Here is a 21347-nt window from a genome sequence, read left to right as displayed (position 1 = left end):
AGATGATGCCTGCGACTTCACCTGCGTGGATTTAGGTTTTTAAAAATCCCGTGGAAACTCTTTGATTTTCCAGGATAAAAAGTAGCCTATGTCCTTCCCCGGGATGCAAGCTATCTCAGTACCAAATTTTGTCAAAATCGGTTGAATGGATGAGCCGTGAAACGCTAGCAGACATACAGACAGAAAGACACAATTTCGCATTTATAATATTAGTATGGAAGTATGGATAAGAATACTTATGAATTTTTTTATATCTATTGATATCATGAGCACTTATTCACCGATACTAAAAGCTACTACAGCTAATATATTACCCGTGATGGTATATCGCCTTTTATCAACATTTGAAGCCTCGGTTTATAGTGGGAACGTGAGACCAGTGGTACTTAGCCGATCGTAAATCCTAGGCTACGACACACATATTTTATGTATGTCCAATATGGTAGGGGTATGTAAAGGGTAGTTTAAGACTTTCTGGACAGGAATAAGCTGGAATTGGAATTTCTAGATTAAAATAATAAAGTAATGGCCGGCTCACTAACTGAGCACGGGCCTCCTGAATGAGAAGAATGACGATATTTATATATTTACTAACTAACTAGCTTATCCCCGCGACTTCGTCCGCATAAACTACACAAATTTCAAATCCCTATTTCACTCTTTTAGGGGTTGAAATTTCAAAAATCCTTTCTTAGCGGATGCCTTCGTTATAATAGCTATCTGCATGCCAAATTTCAGCCCGATTGGCGCAGTAGTTTGACCTGTGTGTTGATAGATCAATCAATCATTCAGTCTGTCACCTTTTCCTTTTATATATTTAGATAGATTTTTTTCGACATTTTGCATGATAAGTCAAAAACTATTATGTATAAAAGTATATAAAAATCTGTGTACAGGTAGGTAAAGCCCTATACCCCGTTTGGTATAGTTTTCTTACTTTGAAAGTTTATTTTTTCATGATCACATTTTAATTTTTTTTATGATGTAACCACAAATGCACGGTTTTCGGATTTTTTCCCAAACGTGTGCTATAAAACCTACCTCCCTGCCAAATTTCATTATTCTAGGTCAACGGGATATATAGGTTTCTTGACAGACACACAGACAATAAAAGTGATCCTATAAGGGTTCCGTTTTCGTTTTGAGGTACGGTACCCTAAAAAAGAGTAATCTAAATATATAAAAGGAAAAGGTGACTGACTGACTGACTGACTGACTGACTGACTGATCTATCAACGCACAGCTCAAACTACTGGACGGATCGGGCTGAAATTTATGCCAAATTTCAGCCCGATCCGTCCAGTCACAGCAGATAGCTATTATGACGTAGGCGTCCGCTATGAAAGGATTTTTGAAAATTCAACTCCTAAGGGGGTAAAATAGGGGTTTGAAATTTGTGTAGTCCACGCGGACGAAGTCGCGGGCATAAGCTAGTACCTACTAATTGTATAAAATGAATACGTCCAATCATGTCTAATTTGTGTATCGCAAATTGTGCTATCAATAAGGTAAATAATTTATATTGAAACGATTGCTTTTCATGCCGTAGACCACAGATTAACAATTGTTATACAGTAGGGGCGAATTGCTATTGCCATTCCACCGCCACTTTTAGCACGCGTTCGGGTCTGGTCTGCCCTATCTTGCAAGAAATCTAAATATATAAAAGGGAAAGGTGACTGAATGACTGACAGACTGATCTATCAACGCACAGCTCAAACTACTGGACGGATCGGGTTGAAATCTGGCATGCAGATAGCTATTATGACGTAGGCATCCGTCAGGAAAGGATTTTTGAAAATTCAACCCCTAAGGGAGTGAAATAGGGGTTTAAAATTTGTGTAGTCCACGCGGACTAAGGCGAGCATAAGCTAGTGTTTTAATAAAATCAAAAAAAAATACTTATTGATCAAATAATAGAACGGTTTTCTCTAGTTAAAGTCCTGTGCCATTCATTACACAACTGTGGTTTACAGAATTAGGCTGTACGTTTAGTTGCAGGGGAAAACATTTTGTTCCTTATTAAAATTATATTTAACCCTGCTAATATTTTTGTTCAAAAAATGCGGGAATTCTCAAAAAATAATGTTTCGTTAAAATAACGCTGCTAAGGACAAAGGTTTTTAGTTAGTTTCTAGTTTGGTCCTACATTGCAAACTTTTTCGAAACATCAGTTTTTTCAATTCTCATATTTTTTGGCGATAACCTTAAATTATTTTTTTGCAGTTAAAAGCTTTTTAAATATAGAACGGCAGTATAGTGCTGGCCACTTTAGTTTAAGATTACCTAGGCAATGCTTTACAATGCACTTTTAGGCGAACTGTATGTTTGCTAAACTGTGGCATTTGAGACTAATAGCTCACGTAGTATAATTTTTTCCGATATTCAATACCCGTGTACTGGAATCGAGGTCTCACCACATTTCTTTTGATGAAAATAAACAACTTCTCTCGTCAAAGAAATTGGCATGGTTACATTCGTAATTGGCTATTTGATCATTTTATACTTAGTCGTTTCATAGAAATCTAAATATTAAACATCATTATGAGATTTCTTCAGATGTTTGGTCTATTTTGTATTACTAATACTACCTAGATAGTATTAATAATAAAAAGAAATGCAAGCTGTGATAGCCTAGCGGTTAGGACGTCTGCCTTCTAATCGGAGGTCGAAGGTTCGATCCCGGGCACGCACCTCTAACTTTTCGGAGTTAGGTGCGATTTAAGTAATTAAATATCACTTGCTTTAACGGCGAAGGTAAACATTGTGAGGAAACCGGCATGCCTGAGAGTTCTTCATAATGTTCTCAACGGTGTGTGAAGTCTACCAATCCGCACATGGCCAGCGTGGTAGACTATGGCCTAAACCCTTCTCACTCTGAGAGGAGACCCGTGCTCTGTAGTAAGCCGGTGATGGGTTGATCATGATGATGATATGGGTAAGCGCGTAACAACGATTCCACATGAACGCTCTCATATCAAATATCATATATTTGATATGTATGATATTTGATATGAGATTGCAGCTCAGATCAGCATTTACTTTAGCTGCATTCCACATCCAAGCGACCTCCTATATCCTATGGCGGGTGCGGCGCTCAACAGGCCAAGGGTGCAAATATGAAAACCTCGATGGGAAATTCATATTTTTGTGCCTTTTGCTGTGGAGATCTTGGGGCCATAAGGCCCGGGGCTAGAGCTCTGTTTGAGGAACAAGGCTATCGAGTCAACCGGGGACCCAAGAGCTGGTACCTTGAACAAAGAGTTAGTTTGACCAATTAAAGGGACAATGTTGCTAGTATCTTGGGTAGGTATATCCTCGTGGCGGGGATCTTAATGGAGTTTTAGATTTAATTTAATTATTTTAGTTTTTTTTATTTTTTTATTTAAGTTAAATTTATAGAATTCATTGTTAATTATTATAATAAGAATACGAATAAGTATAATACGAATTACCAGAATAAATAAATATAATATCAATCAGCATTTAATTATTTTAGCCATACCTACTTACTGCGCTATGCATAAAGAGGCTTTATAAAGAACGCAACACATTTCAAATTCGATTCCGCGTCACTGTAAACGAGGCCCTATGAAGAACGCAACACATTTCAAATTCGATTCCGCGTCACTATGAACGAGGCCCTATGAAGAACGCAACACATTTCAAATTCGATTCCGCGTCACTATGAACGAGGCCCTATGAAGAACGCAACACATTTCAAATTCGATTCCGCGTCACTGTAAACGAGGCCCTATGAAGAACGCAACACATTTCAAATTCGATTCCGCGTCACTGTAAACGAGGCCCTATGAAGAACGCAACACATTTCAAATTCGATTCCGCGTCACTGTGAACGAGGCCCTATGAAGAACGCAACACATTTCAAATTCGATTCCGCGTCACTGTGAACGAGGCAGTATGAAGAACGCAACACAGTTCAAATTCGATTTCGCGTCACTGTGAACGAGGCCCTATGAAGAACGCAACACATTTCTCGGACATAAATTCGATATAACCGTACACTCGCACGCTTATATTTCATCAGAACGACTTTACAACAAATTGAATGTACCTCGAAATCTCTTCTCGGATCCCATACGTTTATACAAGCACTTTATCATTGGGTAATATAATAAATAGCCCGGAACAAATTATTGGATCGTATATTGAGCGTTTCTGAAATGTTTTAATACCTACTTTTATGAAGGATCCGTAGCCTAATACTAATACTCTGCTGTCCGTCTGTCTGTACGTCCATCTGTCCGTCTGTCTGTCAGCGGGCTGTATATCAAGAACAGTTAATAGCGAGAGAATTGAAATTTTCACTAAGTGTATGCTGCCGTATTTTTAATTTAATTTAATTTGTACCAAAAACATTTACAATAAAGAGAAAACGAGAGTAAAAGTGGACAGGGAAGCACTTATCTCTATGAGAGATCTCTACCAGTGACCCTTGGCAGTGCGAGAGGTTGTAGAGGGAGTGGAACAGGTACAAAAAGAAGATAGAAAGTTATTCATGAAAAGAACATAATAGATACTATGTAACATCATATTATTATATAGGTACAAATTAAACAACTTACATAAACATATTTTGATTGCCGCTGAAACAAAATTTGAAGAAATACTGAGTGACTGATTGACATATTATCAGTAGGCAGATAGCAGGGAAGCAGCAGGGTCTAGAAGTTAGATGTTTTTTTCTTTGACTCCCAATAATAAAAAAGGATTTATAGAATTTTCTTCCCTAGCAAAGCCGAGGCGGGTCAATTAGTATTGAAATAAACACTAGGTACTTATTTTTATAATTTTTTTATGATAGTGTTTTTACATACACTTCAAGGATGTGTTCAAGGCAGGAAGGAAGGAGTGGTTCACTAGATGGCATTTTAAACAGTCGCTTCAGTACTGACTACTGAGTGAACATACATATCACAAATTTCGTCACTGGCAGTAAGCGAAACCGTGGCCTAGTGGTCAAGGCATCGGGCGCAAACCCAGAAGATGCAGGTTCGATTCTTGCCGGTTACGCAATTTTTGATATGTATTTAAAATTATTTATTAACTAGGCACTTATACAGGCAAAGTAGCACGCAAGAACTGGAATTACATAAAGCACCTCAAAGAACTCAACCTAATAAATAAACAAAGCAGTAAGAACCCTGTACAATTTCTGGGAAAGCGATCTTTTAGCGGCTTCCATATTTTCTTGTTGTGCCGCCATTCTCATTTCAATTGCTTTGCGCCGCGCAATTCTATAGGTATTTTTTAAAGAGCTTCTTTTCCCCTTGTTCGGAATCGTTCTGTTGGAAAAAGTCCTGAAAAACTTAAATTTCATAAAATATATCATACAAGATGATGCCCGCGACTTCGTCCGCGTGGGGTTTTTCGAAATCCTGTGGGAACTCTTCAATTTTCCCGGCTATAAGCTAACTCTATACAAAATCGGTTGAACGGTTGGGTTGGGAAAAGCTAGCAGACAGACAGACAGACACACTTTCGCATTTATAATATAAGTATGGATTAATACATCCTTAAAAGTAAAGAACGGCAACAACTGCTTTAGTTAGAAACTGTAACACATTCAAACTAAAGCAGTTGTTACCGTTCTTTACTTTTGGGGCAATGAAAAGAGAAATATAAAGATTTTTTTTTTAAAGAGCTTTTTTTCCCCTTGTTCGGAATCACTCTGTTGGAAAAAGTCGTGAAAAACTTAAATTTCATAAAAGATATCATATTGATGGATCTCTAAAATATAAATAGATATCTTTCTGGCCCAGTGGTTCGCGTTTTATGAGTCTCAAGGACTCAATGGTAAAAAATTGAAAGGTCAATTCGGTCAACTTGAAAGATCGGTTGAAAACCTATTGTTTGTGGCCCTTTGCCCTATTGTTGTTTCTACATAAAATTAATCTTAGTGCAAACTTTACGTTTAAGGTGTATAAGATAGCTGTGATAGCCTAATGGTTAAAACTCTACTAGAGATTTTATTTCTATGGTCAATAATTTAAAACGTTCAAAAAATGTACCTACTATAAAATAATGTACTTACTTTGAATAAAAATTTGATTTGATTTGATTTAGAAAATACTATGGATTTTCAAAAATTTTAGCCAAGCAAAGCCGAGACGGGTCAAATAATGAACATGTAGTCAACAAACACATTAATATAATAGAATAAGGGATGATTTATGCCAAAATGTGGCGGGCACGAGCCGTGCCACGTACGAGGCACTGACGAGGCACGGATTTAAAACATCACGATCATTTTATATGAAGCAGTTTATACTTCACCGTGCCGTGTCCGTGATGCGTCCGCGTCTCGAACGTGGCTCGGCTGTGCACGTTTATATTACACTCGGTGTAATATGAACATGAGGCACGTACGGGGCTAGGAAAACTCGTATACGACTCGTGTCCGGCACGGTCAAGCATAAAAACCAGCCAAGTGCGAGCCGGGCTTGCGCACCGAGGGTTCCGTACTACAGTCGTATTTTTGCAAAACAAATTGAAAATACTAATTATTAGTTCATGACCACAATTTTTTTAGTGTGATGTCATGTCACCCTAAATTCACGGTTTCAGATTTTTCCCCTTATGTCTGCTATAAGACCTACCTACCTGCTAAATTTCATGATTTTAAGTCAACGGGAAGTACCCTGTAGGTTTCTTGACAGACCGACAGACAGACACACAACAAAGTGATCCTATAAGGGTTCCGTATTTCCCTAAAAATCATCCTTTAAATAAATCCAAAATCATATCGCTGAGCCAACAGTTCCGTTAGTTTAAAAGAGGTTCTTCATTTGAAACTTCGAACGTGATGACGCTATAAATAAAATCATAAAACTGAACGCAGCTGATACTATTATTAAATTTTAAATATCGAATCTTCATGCTGATGTGTGGTGAAATGTCTATTCTATCGTTAAGGCACGTACATACTCGTAAAAGAAAACTTATAAAACTGAAGCTTCAATACCAAGGTTAAGAACGTAAGTTGAAAGTTTTGTATTTGCTTGATAAATCCTAGTCTTCTGAGTTATCTTTAAATAATAAATAAAGCCACTTTCAAAAGCAACCTTAAAATAACTCTCGAAAGATATTAAAACAAATCTAATAACATTCTGTAATGACATCAAAAGTTCGACAAGTAATAAAAAATCTATCGGTCCCCAATTTATACAGACTCCATAAATTTTTGGATGGCTATGAAGAAATAGGTGCGGAGTTGATGGAAAAAATTTGAACCAACAAAGTGGCTAATTCTGTTGTACACAAACTCTAAACTAAACTAAAATGACACGTCCAAATCTATTGCTATGCCTCTCATAATGTTGCTTGCGGAAAAGGATAGCACTAGATTTAGACCCGTTAATGTAGTTTAGTTTAGATATTGTGTATTTAAGAGAATCGGCTCCAAAAAATACTTTAATTTATTTGCTCTAAAATCGTCATCATCAACAGATAGTCGTCCACTGTAGGACATAGTTTGTAAGGTACGTTCTTTGCAAATTCCACACGCCACCATCATTGTCACGGCCATTACTCTAGGTAGGTATATTTAATTTAAAGAAATTAATACTTTACACTAAAAACTGTTTGATTGACATTACCAGCTCATTCATTGCAAAAATCAAAAACAGATATCTACGTATCATCCCAAGTAACACTTGCTATAATTTTTTATGGCGCCATTTTTTATGTGGAAAAAAACTTCAATTATTTGTCTATTATAAACACACTAGCTCGCGACTTCGTCCGCGTGGACTACACAAATTTCAAACTCCTTAGGGGTCAAATTTTCAAAAATATTTTCTTAGCGGGTGCCTTCGTCATAAAAACTATCTGCATGCCAAATTTCAGCCCGACCTGTTCAGTAGTTTGAGATGTGTATTGATAAATCAGTCCGTCAGTCAGTCAGTCACCTTTTTTTCTTTTATACATATATTTAGATGATTGACATGAAACAGCTGCAGTGCAAACCGCAGTCATGTTTTTTTTTTAAAAACTTACTTGTTACAATCAAAGCTTCATTATTTTCAAATTCTGGCAAGCTTTTACCACCAGCTCCCTACTTAGAAACTTATCAAAGAAAATTTTCTCGTACTCTACGTAGAAGCTGAAGCCATCAAAATTCGTGGCAGTTTCCCTTCCACCGACGATATTGTGAGATACCTTATATTAAAATGTAATAAAATTCCCCATCGCTAATATAATTTCGCGGCGTCCGAACATAAGGTTGCGAGCTCACGTGGCATTTTTATGATTTTATAGCGCATAAATTTGCTTTATGCCCGCATATTATTAAACTATAGGACGGTGAATTTAAACTTTTAAGTTGTATGTTTAGTGTAGTGTTATTAAAGGGGAATAAAGTCAACTTCTTTTATTGAACTTTATTCACTGTCGGTATTTAAAGGTCTTATTATTATATTCTGATTAGTTCTATGACTCGTCTGATGTCGTCCGTCCACCTAGTGGGCGGTCTTTCAACACAGATAGATACCGACACTGAAATATATAAGTTCCGCAAATGCTAATTGCGCGTGGCCGCCATTTTAGTGACGTCAGCATTAGACTGAAGTTTCGAGCTGATGGTATGTTTTTACTTAAATATACGTCAAATGACGTCAAAGTGACGTCATTTCGATGTTGATGAGAGATGGTTCCAGCGCAATAGCAGTTTTCGGGACTTGTATAAAAATTTGGGAAAAAAACTGCCACTAAGTCTGTCCCCGTCCTAAAGCAACCTGAAGCCGCGCGGCGGCGCTGCCGTCGACCAATCGATAGGCGACCGTTACCTAGCAACGATCGAGTTGCAAAATAAACAATCAAACAATCACAATCGGGGATCGGCCGAGCAAATTTACTTTCTTATTTTATTTCTTGTGTCAACATTTTAGATCGATATTATACGATAAACCGATTATTTATTATATTTACCCGTGTTAGCTACTATGTTTTTTGATTGAGTGAAAAAGTGACAGTATAAATAGACTGAGTTTTTTTTGAGAAAAGGTTTTCATACAATTGGAGTTCTGTGCGTTATATTGCTTATTACTGAAGTTTAAACATAGTGTTAAAGGTAGTGTAAAGTTTGCGGTAGACAACGCTCTACAAAGCCGATATCTCATTCTACAGGAAGATTTTTTTGGTTTTGCAAAAAAATTTTTTGGTGGTTCTGTATTGTTAATAGAACACATTTACATTCATAATTTTGCACCTTTTTTGAAATAATTTTTTACCTTTTTTAGCAAATCATGGTCATACTATTCGTAAACAAAGCACGCTATAAGCACGCTAGCAAACTCTGACGTTTTCCCTTTAAAAAAAGTACCAAATTCGCATCTTAGACGATATTAAAGTGCGCAGAGGCCAACGGCCGCCGCGCGTGGCATCGGGTATTTTAATCAACAGCTGAAGATAACGTTTGTAGGGTGACCCTAATCATCTCATTCAAAAGTGGATATCTTTGGTAAACGATAACTTTGGTATTAGTAAAATGGTTTAGTAAAATGAAAAAATAAAAAATACGTGTTAATTAAATTTCGTTTCTATACAACATAAAAAAACATGTGCAAAACCAAAAAAATCTTCCCGTATAGGTCGATGTATTACATTACTTTCTGCCGTGTACTTACTGTACCTATTTAAAGTTGCAGAGCTGTGTGTCTGCCCTATAGAATTTTTCTTTCTTTCTATATCTTGTCTGTCTTTATCTTGTAGTGGTTATAAAAAATGGTGTTACTACCGCCCTGTGTCCCGGATATATGCGGAAAGGACTTCCGGAATTCCCTGAAGAAGCCCAGCCCGAACTATCCGTATGGGGGCAAGGCGAGGAAATGCCGGATTGTCCCGGCGTTTACCATCCAGGTAAGTGTTCAAATACCATAAAATATTAAAGACGAAGATAAAGTATTCGTAATCACTTCCCCTAATTATCACTACCCCTATGCGAAAGTGTGTTTGTTTGTTGGTTTGTTGGTTTGTCCTTCAATCACGTCGCAACCGATCAATGGATCGACGTGATTTTTTGCATGTGTATAGTCAAAAATCTGGAGAGTGACATAAGCTACTTTTTATCTCGGAAAATTAAAGATTTCCCACGTGATTTTCAAAAACCTAAATCCACGCGGACGAAGTTGCGGGCATCAGCTAGTAATAGATAAGTATCAACATCATCAACCTATCACCATCTCACTACTGAGCACTAGTCTCCTCTCAGAATGAGAAGGGTTTGGCCATAGTCCACCACGCTTGCCAAGCGTACTCAAAACATGGTACACACGACCTGTACCATCGTACAACATTATGTACATACTATTTAAATTTTTTAAATCTACATGGCAGCCATTTTGAAATATTTATTTTGTTGTTCTAGCGGCAAAAGAAATACACATTCTGTGAAAATTTCAACTCTCTACCTGTTACGGTTCATGAGATACAGTCCTGTCAGATATACAGACAGACAGACGGATGGATGGACGGATAGCGTAGGCTCAGTAATAGGGTCCCGTTGGCACTCTTTCTGAAACCCTAAAAATATTAATAACAAACATTTCATATCCTCTAATTATTATTAGAGGATGTGAAATACTTGTTATTAATATTAGAGTCTAATATAAAATAGTCTAATACATAGTGGGCTATGTGCAGGCAATGCAAAAGAACACGAAAGTAATCCCGCCTCCGAAGTCAGGCGTGTACGACCCTTTGCCGCCAAAGCCGACCATGTTCAGGAGGTGCTACCAAAGAGGGGAATTCCCCGTCACTATCGAGTTCACTACCAGCGGCAAACAGCTCTCTTGGAAGGTAGCTGTTCATATTATTAGTCCGACCTTTCAGACTCCTCTTAGACCAGCTGGTCGATTCCGGCAATTTGCAGCAATCATTATTACAATCGCAATTGTTCAGGGAATAACTAATAAGAATAAGAAAGCTCAGAGTCACTCAGCGGGCGATGTAGAGAGCTATGCTTGGAGTTTCTCTACGTGATAAAATCAGAAATGAGAAGATGCATAGGAGAACTAGAGTAACCGAGATAGCTCAACGGGTTGCGAAGCTGAGGTGGCTGAAGTGAAGTGGGGCAGGGCACATAGTTCGTAAAACCGATAGACGTTGGGGTCCCAAGGTGCTGGAATGGCCCATCCTGCACCGGAAGACGCAGTGTTGGATGACCCCCACTAGGTGGACGGACAACATAAGACGAGTCTCAGGGAACCGCTGGATTCAGGCGGTGCAAGACCGTAGCGTGTCGAAGTCCCCTACAAGAGACCTATGTCTAGCAGTGGACGTCTATCGGTTGATGATGATGATGACGGCAAACACTAGTAAAAAATTAAGACTTTTGTCCCCCACGGACAATAGTGCCTCGTCTGCACAGGCCTTAACACCAATGTATATTACAGGTGCCAATAGAGAAACTGGACTTCCACCACTATCTACCAATGTTCTTTGACGGTCTCGCAGAAGGGACTTACCCCTTCTCCTTCATAGTAGAACGGGGTATTCACGACCTCGTCACCAAGGGGTCTTATAAGATCCTGCCGGTTGTGCCACAACTTATTATACCTATCAAAAGTAAGTAGGAAAGATTTTGGACCATTTTATTTTCGCCTATCCTAAAAGTTTTTTTATCTTAACTTTTATGGGACTTTAATCCGACACGGAAGTCAAAAACCTATAAAATGTTACATATTATTACATATTCATATAAATTAATGTAAATGCGAAAGTGTGTTTGCCTGTCTGTATGCTAGCTTTTCACGGCATATCTGTTTAACTTTGACGAAATTTGCTAGAGAAATAGCTTTCGTCTCAGGAACATACTCGTAGACTACTTTTGTGCTGGAAAATCAGAATTCCTAGGGGATTTAAAAAAATCCTGAATCCACCTGGAAGAAGTCGTGGGCATCATTTATATTTGGTTCAAAGACAGCTTGCATCCTGGAGACTTACAAAGGTTACTTTTTATGCCGGAAAAATAAAACCCCCGGGTTTTAAAAAACAAAAACAAAATCTAGAAAAATAAGCTGCCCTTATTTTTAAAGAACTGATTATAAAGGAGATTCAGTTTGACACCCCTATCCTAAAGTCTGAGATTTTAGGATAGGGGATAGAGGGATTGGGGGTTGCGTAGTTAGGTAGACTTGGCTTTCGAGGAACCTTGAATGAATGAATGAATAAGTGAATGATTTATTCAGGAAAAGTCTTGTATAACTTCTGGGTATTAGGTACTCTGCCGCATCGCGTTCCGTTTGTTTTGATTTTAGGATAAACAATGCTATCATGCAATACGACACCCCCCATTCAGGTGAAATAACGTCGAACGAACGGCGGAATATAGTCGAATTCCATCAAATTCCCGGATTAAACGCGTAAAATGATCGCCCCGTGCAAGGTTTCGTTTTGCTTTACAAATTCGGATGGCCTTTTTTTGATTATGTAAGAGTGGATTATTATTAAAACGTAAGCATTCTTTGGATTCACGTGGATCATCATGAAAATACAAGTTGAAATACAAGAAGAAAATTGAGTATCTAACTAATGTTCTAGTATAACAGCTTTTCGTGTTAAAATTAGTTTTATAAACTTTATAGCTTCATACTTGAGAGTGCTCTGAAGAGCTTTCTGACCTCATTCCACCCTCCTTTTTCTACAATCGCACCGCGCGCCACCGTAAGTAATTTCACCCTCACCACCTGGGTTTCTGGTTCACTTAGAACGTCCGTTTAGCCAGATCCTTCTTTCGCTCCTTTGAGCGTTGCGCTACTTCTTACTTCTTCTTCTTACTAACTTCGTCCGCGTGGATTTAGGTTTTTTTAAAAATCCCGTGGGAACTCTTTGATTTTCCGGGATAAAAAGTAGCCTATGTCCTTCGCGGGAATGTAAGCTACCTCTGTACTAAATTTCTTCAAAATCGGTTAAACCCGTTGGGCCGTGAAAGCTAGCAGACAGACAGACAGACACACTTTCGCATTTATAATATTAGTATGGATCAACGGGCGCTACTATTTATTTTATTTTATTTTTATTATTCATGTACCAAAAATTGTAGTTACAAAGTAATAATAAATTAAGTTACATTGGAAATGCTTATCTCTAAACAGAGATTTCTTCCAGCTATCATGGGTTTTCGATTTTTATATTGTTTGCAGATGCGTTCGCAACGAAACGGCCGGCGGTGCTGTGCCACGCACTCAAATGCATACAGATGATTGTGACGGGTAGCGAAAAGGTCGGCGAGGCACTGGTGCCTTACTATCGCCAAATATTACCCATACTCAATCTCTTCAAGGGCAGAAACCGTGAGTATTTTCATTTAAAAAAAAAACTTTTTTATTCAAGTAAACTTTCGAATCGTCAGATGCATCTACCACTGGTTCGGAATGCCTTTCCTACCGAGAAGAACCAGCAAGAAACTCGGCGGTTGCTCTTTTCAAATATTTGATATACAAGATTATGCCATGTATAAAAAAGTATTTGCAGTCCTATGCGTTGCCGGAACGAGCTGCAGGTCAAATCCACGATCTTTTATCATTTAGATAATTAATCTTCAATTATGCTTTTTTCAGGAGCATATGTTTAATAGATTTTTTAAACTTGTGCAAAAGGTAAGTCCAAAATAGTTTGCGGGATTTTATTATAAAAGGTTACTAATAGGAAGTAGAAACCGAGTAGGGTTATCGGTTTAATAAACTCCCATACATCTTCCATCTTATATTGCATCATCAGCTACAACAGGTGAGATCGCAATCAAGGGCTTACTTATCAACTAAAAAAATGCCTAACAGTAATTTGTACATTCTACTAACGATGAAATCTCTGCTCATAATATTATAAATGCGAAAGTGTATTTGTTTGTTGGTTTGTGGATTTGTCCTTCAATCACATCGCAACGGAACAACGTGTCGAAGTGATTTTTTGCATTGGTATAGTATTTATCTGGCTGCATTAAACGTGCAGTTCTATGAAACTATTCATTCTATCGGGCATTTAGGTACAAATACGCGGCAGAAAGTAATGTACATCAGCCTTTAGAATGACATTTCGGCTTAGTAGAGCGTTGTCTCTGTCACTCATACCTATGTGACGTTTTGTTGGTCTTAACGACAGAGACAATGCTCTACAAATCCGCTATTAGAAGGATCTAAAGGTCAATCTGCTTACTGTGGTAGCCTAGCGGTTAGGACGTCCGCCTTCTAACCAGAGGTCGGGGGTTCGATCCCGGGCACGCACCTCTAACTTTTCGGAGTTATGTGCGTTTTAATTAAATATCACTTGCTTTAACGGTGAAGGATAACATCGTGAGGAAACCTGCATGAAGTCTACCAATCTCACCAATCTTCTCACTCTGAGAGGAGACCCGTGCTCAGCAGTGAGCCGGCGATGGGTTGATCATGATGATCATGATGAAAGGTCAATCAATGTACATTACTTTCTGCCGCGTATGCCTAATTTGGCCAGCACGCTAACGTTTAGCTTGCATCCAATAGTCTTGGACTACGCGCAAGATTTCACACAGTTTACTATAAAAGTGTATCAGAATATATTATGCATCGTTATTAACTACATCGAATATATTTAGATGACGTAACATACAAGTATTTTTACGTAATAACATCATCAGTCATGCGTAACAAGTATCAAATTGACGGGCTCATAACACGAGATACTGTTTCGCAGCCTAATAGACTCGTTGGAGCGTTCAAGTAGATTATTTATTTATACGCATCGTCGGGGCAACATTGCGAAATTCATTAAAATGAGCACTTCATAATGATAATATACAGTAGCCGGCAAGAAATATTGTACATCGACCTTTATTCTTTACTAGCTTATGCTCGCGACTTCATCCGCATGGACAAATCCCTATTTCACTCATACCTATCTGAAGTTTTGTTGGTCTCAACGACAGAGGGAACGTTCTACAAAACCACCTATGTCTTTCTTTCTTTGACGTTGCAAAATTCATAAAAACACATATAGTAGTTTTAAGAGACTTAATCAAAATGTATGCTCATTGTTATATTATTACTATCAATGTCATCAAGGAATTAGAGTTAGGTGTATCAGATAATATTAATGTATTGTTCATCGTCACGTCAAATACATTATTAGGTTATATCTTACGTAATAATTCTATATTACTTGTGAAAAATCCAATCAATCACGCATTACAAGTATCATAACGCTAGATAATGTTTCGCAGTCTAATAGACTCATCGGAGCGTTCGAGTAGATTAATTATTATACGCGTCGTCAGGACAACGTGACGAAATTCGGTCGCGTCACGGCCGCACCGCGCGCTGACACCCGACCGCATTGTTACGGGTATTCTGTGAGCTTCAAACTGGGTGTTACCTTCGCATTGTTGACGTCGTCGGGACAACGTTGCGAAATTCATAAAAAACACATATTATAGTAATTTAAAGAGACTTAATCAAAATGTATTTTCATAGTAATATTACTATCAATATCATCAATTAATTAGTTAGGTGTATCAGATAATATTAATGTATCGTTCATCGTCACGCCAAATAAATTATTATCGGGTCATATATTACGTAATAATATTATATTACTTGTAAAAATCTCATCAATCACGCATTACAAGTATCATAAGGCCAGATACTGTTTCGCAGTCTAATAGACTCGTCGGAGCGTTCGAGTAGATTAATTATTATACGCGTCGTCAGGACAACGTGACGAAATTCGGTCGCGTCACGGCCGCACCGAGCGCTGACATCCGACCGCATTGTTACGGGGAATTCTGTGAGCTTCAAACTGGGTGTTACCTTCGCATTGTTGACGTCGTTGGAAAAACGTTACGAAATTCATATAAAATACATATTTACGTAGTTTTAAGAGACTTTTAATAAAAATGTATGTTCAGTGTACCAACATTTTCTAGGTACTTTTATTGTCATATTTATAGTAATATTACTATCAATGTCATCAAGGAATTAGAGTTAGGTGTATCAGATAATATTAATGTATCGTTCATCGTCACGTCAAATACATTATTAGATCATAATATATTACGCAAAAATATTAGGTATATTAATTGTAAAAATCTCATCAATCACGCATTACAAGTATCATAAGGCCAGATACTGTTTCGCAGTCTAATAGACTCGTCGGAGCGTTCGAGTAGATTAATTATTATACGCGTCGTCAGGACAACGTGACGAAATTCGGTCGCGTCACGGCCGCACCGAGCGCTGACATCCGACCGCATTGTTACGGGAATTCTGTGAGCTTCAAACTGGGTGTTACCTTTGCATTGTTGACGTCGTCGGGACAACGTTGCGAAATTCATAAAAAACACATATAGTAATTTAAAGAGACTTAATCAAAATGTATTTTCATAGTAATATTACTATCAATATCATCAATTAATTAGAGTTAGGTGTATCAGATAATATTAATGTATCGTTCATCGTCACGCCAAATAAATTATTATCGGGTCATATATTACGTAATAATATTATATTACTTGTAAAAATCTCATCAATCACGCATTACAAGTATCATAAGGCCAGATACTGTTTCGCAGTCTAATAGACTCGTCGGAGCGTTCGAGTAGATTAATTATTATACGCGTCGTCAGGACAACGTGACGAAATTCGGTCGCGTCACGGCCGCACCGAGCGCTGACATCCGACCGCATTGTTACGGGGAATTCTGTGAGCTTCAAACTGGGTGTTACCTTCGCATTGTTGACGTCGTTGGAAAAACGTTACGAAATTCATATAAAATACATATTTACGTAGTTTTAAGAGACTTTTAATAAAAATGTATGTTCAGTGTACCAACATTTTCTAGGTACTTTTATTGTCATATTTATAGTAATATTACTATCAATGTCATCAAGGAATTAGAGTTAGGTGTATCAGATAATATTAATGTATCGTTCATCGTCACGTCAAATACATTATTAGATCATAATATATTACGCAAAAATATTAGGTATATTAATTGTAAAAATCTCATCAATCACGCATTACAAGTATCATAAGGCCAGATACTGTTTCGCAGTCTAATAGACTCGTCGGAGCGTTCGAGTAGATTAATTATTATACGCGTCGTCAGGACAACGTGACGAAATTCGGTCGCGTCACGGCCGCACCGAGCGCTGACATCCGACCGCATTGTTACGGGAATTCTGTGAGCTTCAAACTGGGTGTTACCTTTGCATTGTTGACGTCGTCGGGACAACGTTGCGAAATTCATAAAAAACACATATAGTAATTTAAAGAGACTTAATCAAAATGTATTTTCATAGTAATATTACTATCAATATCATCAATTAATTAGAGTTAGGTGTATCAGATAATATTAATGTATCGTTCATCGTCACGCCAAATAAATTATTATCGGGTCATATATTACGTAATAATATTATATTACTTGTAAAAATCTCATCAATCACGCATTACAAGTATCATAAGGCCAGATACTGTTTCGCAGTCTAATAGACTCGTCGGAGCGTTCGAGTAGATTAATTATTATACGCGTCGTCAGGACAACGTGACGAAATTCGGTCGCGTCACGGCCGCACCGAGCGCTGACATCCGACCGCATTGTTACGGGGAATTCTGTGAGCTTCAAACTGGGTGTTACCTTCGCATTGTTGACGTCGTTGGAAAAACGTTACGAAATTCATATAAAATACATATTTACGTAGTTTTAAGAGACTTTTAATAAAAATGTATGTTCAGTGTACCAACATTTTCTAGGTACTTTTATTGTCATATTTATAGTAATATTACTATCAATGTCATCAAGGAATTAGAGTTAGGTGTATCAGATAATATTAATGTATCGTTCATCGTCACGTCAAATACATTATTAGATCATAATATATTACGCAAAAATATTAGGTATATTAATTGTAAAAATCTCATCAATCACGCATTACAAGTATCATAAGGCCAGATACTGTTTCGCAGTCTAATAGACTCGTCGGAGCGTTCGAGTAGATTAATTATTATACGCGTCGTCAGGACAACGTGACGAAATTCGGTCGCGTCACGGCCGCACCGAGCGCTGACATCCGACCGCATTGTTACGGAAATTCTGTGAGCTTCAAACCGGGTGTTACCTTCGCATTGTTGACTTGCGACAGTGTTGTTGCTTACGTGTAGCTTTTCTGTGTCGTTAAAATTTAATTGGTTGTTTTTGCAGCTTCAACATTCTGATGAATTTTTGGTCTCCACAATACGATTTACGGAAACGAAAAAATAACGTTTATTTATAGAAGAGTTGTGTTACATAACTTGACAATACCTTAAATATCGTGTTTAAGAGTTGTGTTAAGGCGGCTGCTCATGACACTGCGGCAGGGATGATTCAGGGTGAAAAAGAGGGGAAGATCCTAGATTGGCTCCTAAACATGTCGTGTGTAGGGTCATTCTAAGTCAGATCCTAGATCGCCTCCTAAATCGGCCGGCAGGAGCAGAAATGCATCCGATGTCTCCTAAATTGTGGCAACCGCCCTGTCGCCCTGCAAGTGTGTAGGGCCGTCTCGGCCCGATTTCTTCTGTTAGTTCGGTACCTTAGTTTGTTTTTCTATTAATGGTGCAGCCATTAGTAGGAGTTCGTTAAAATTATTTGCATCCATGCGCAAAAAAATTACTTTATCCCGCGTTTCTAAATCCTCCAGGACTTTTATGTGACTCAATTTTTTCTCTATCAGCCAAATGGTAGTAGTAACGTGGTAATAATGGTAATAGGTAATAGGAATTGAAAATTCACAGCAGTAGTATATATAATCAATTTTAAAGGAAAACTATCATGGCTAAGTAGGGTTCACAGGTTAAGTAGTTCCACGGAACCCTACACTGCGCGTGGCCCGCCACGCACTTGGCCGGTTTTTTTAACACTAAAAATACCCGTAGAATTCAAAATAATTCTAATTGCATTAGCTGAGTCTCAGGTTTGCTGTATTTCACGCCTTCTCATTTCTCGTGTTGTCAAATAGTTGTGGTTGCGGTTTGGGGTGTCTTCGTTGCCGTTTTGCTTGGCTTATTCCGGCGAGCTAATGTTTTGCGCACAGAATTCACGATAGTTATAGAAATGATATATGATTTTAAGCTTGTAAGACATTAAAGTGGTGACTTTGAGGTCCTGTGAAACATCAGTGCACGTTATTTTAATAAAAATTACATATTAGCGTAGCCACTGTTTAAGATGAAGCGGTGGAACCCATTAAGACGTATCTGCATGCCAAATTTCAGCCCGATCCGTCCGCTAGTTTGAGCTGTGCATTGATAGATCAGTCAGTAAGTCAGTCAGCTTTTGCTTTTTTTTTATGGTACGATTACACCTAACGAGTACAGTGGCGAGTCAGTGTCCTCGGCCGAGTACTCGGTTGGTATAAACACTTACGAGTGCTCGGCGCAATTTCGAAATACGTATAAACGGCCACCACAGCACTGTGACACTTTACTGTCTCGCTTCACTACTCGGTAGGTGTAATCAGCCCATTATTAGATATTCAACAACAACTTGTCGAAGTATTAAAGACAGCAGTTTCCATTTCTATGATAATATTTATGATTCTTTGGGTTTGCGAGTCATGTACATCTGTTTACAAGGCTTCGCTGTACTTTTAATGATATAGGAGCAAAAAGAGCCACTTTTGTGTGAGTTACCTAATTGTGTGCTCTTTATTAAAAACTTTTTTAGCTCCTCTCTTAGCTCACTTATTTTTGCTTGAATTAAACCTTGTTTTTGTCCTAAGTTAATGAATAAAATGTAGTTCTAATTTACGTCATGCTGCTTATTAAGTATCTATTTTTATTTTATCATGTTTTTCATAATTTTACTTTCTTCTGTATGTTGTTGTAATTTGTGTATGACTAACTAGCTATTTTTATAAGTCAAATTCTAAGTCTATTTCAAGTTAAATAGATATTGTATCGATTTAGTATTGAGTTGTACCTATACTATGTGATGAGCCAGAATTGATTCTACAAATCAATTGATTTTTAAAAATTTCGAATTAGAACGATAAGGTGAAGGAAAACATCTTGAGGAAACCTGTATGTCTGAGATTTTTTTATAAAGTGCTTAAAGGTGTGTCATCATCATCTTGAATAACTATGACATGACTAAACCCCAAAAAAAAAGATAAAAAATAATCATCATGATCAACCCATTGCGTCTGCATCTCACTACAGAGCACGGGCCTCCTCTCAGAGTGAGAAGGGTTTTGGTCAGAGTCTACCACGCTAGCCAAGTGTGGATTGGCAGATTTCACATAACTCTGAAAAGTTAGAAGTGGGTGCCCGGGATCGAAACCCCGACCTCCGATTAAACAATGGTGTGTGAAGTATGACAATCCACACTTAAATCCTTCTCATTCTGAGAGGAGACCCCACGGATATTCTATTTGCCCTCAATTAAAAAAAAAAAAAAAAAATCTAGTACAGATTGTAGGTACGATAAATTAATCTGATCTAAATCTGTAGGTAACTTGGGCGCTGGCATAGACAACACGACGACCCGTGGCGAGAACGTGGCAGATTTGATCGAAGATACGTTGCAAATCCTGGAGCGGTACGGCGGACCCGACGCGTTCATCAACATCAAGTATATGATACCGACCTATGAATCTTGTGTGTTGAATTAGATTTTAGTGGCATGGCGTCGAATCTAATGGCTTTTTAAACTATATTTGGAACTAGCTGACCCTGCGAACTTCGTTTCGCCTAACAGTCGATTCAAATTTTTTTTTTTTTTTAAATATCAATTCACTATCAGAAATTCTAAAATCCCCACGATTTAGGACTTCAGTACTTTGCAGCATCAGGATTGAGGAGTTAGGATCCGAAGTTCAGTGATGTAGCCTATGCTTGGTACCTAAAATAATTTTGCATCATCCGCAGTTCCTGAAACATTATAGTTTAGGAGTGCTGTACCCTACATCATCAGGGTTGAGGAGTTGAGACTTGAAGTCTGAGAATAAAGTCGTTGCTTGGTACCTACAATATGAATTCACTATGAACACTTCCTGAATCTTGATAACTCAGGCGGGCAGTAACCCTGCAGCATCAGGATTAAGGAGTTGAATCCAGAATTTTTTATGTGACCACGACGTAAACTTTTTTTGTTGATTTAAAAAAAAATTTGCAAATCGGGCCAGAAACCTCGAAAAAATCGATGTAGAAAAAAGAACCACCTCCTTTTTGACAGTCGGTTAAAAACCGATGACCTTGAAATATTTACGGAACAATCTTTAAAATATCCCCTTTCTAACAAAAAAAGAATGAATGAAATCGGACTACGCGTTAATGAATTACAACTCAGTATACATTTTAACTTTCGTCCCCTCT

General features: G+C 37.9%; 1 protein-coding gene across 1 annotated transcript; it reads left to right on the top strand.

Moving 5' to 3' along the window:
• The first annotated feature begins 9744 nt into the window (after window positions 1–9744).
• On the top strand, window positions 9745–20672 carry LOC117984371 (parkin coregulated gene protein homolog). Its single transcript, XM_034971000.2, has 5 exons — window positions 9745–9879; window positions 10663–10818; window positions 11415–11586; window positions 13164–13313; window positions 20484–20672. The coding sequence occupies exons 1-5, from the start codon at window positions 9745–9747 to the stop codon at window positions 20642–20644; spliced, it is 774 nt and encodes a 257-aa protein (XP_034826891.1). The 3' UTR covers window positions 20645–20672.
• The last annotated feature ends 675 nt before the right edge of the window (window positions 20673–21347 follow it).

This window comes from Maniola hyperantus, chromosome 8 (genome assembly GCF_902806685.2).
Source record: "Maniola hyperantus chromosome 8, iAphHyp1.2, whole genome shotgun sequence".
Lineage (NCBI taxonomy): Eukaryota > Metazoa > Arthropoda > Insecta > Lepidoptera > Nymphalidae > Maniola > Maniola hyperantus.
The sequence above is the reverse complement of the archived record's forward strand: the minus strand, read 5'-3'. Positions and strand labels throughout refer to the sequence as shown.

Bases quoted from the DNA above. Each gene is read 5' to 3' on its own strand.
- LOC117984371 (XM_034971000.2), top strand. From the start codon at position 9,745: ATGGTGTTACTACCGCCCTGTGTCCCGGATATATGCGGAAAGGACTTC. The intron at 9,880-10,662 runs GTAAGTGTTCAA...GGCTATGTGCAG, and splicing joins TCCCGGCGTTTACCATCCAG to GCAATGCAAAAGAACACGAA. The intron at 11,587-13,163 runs GTAAGTAGGAAA...TATTGTTTGCAG, and splicing joins ACTTATTATACCTATCAAAA to ATGCGTTCGCAACGAAACGG.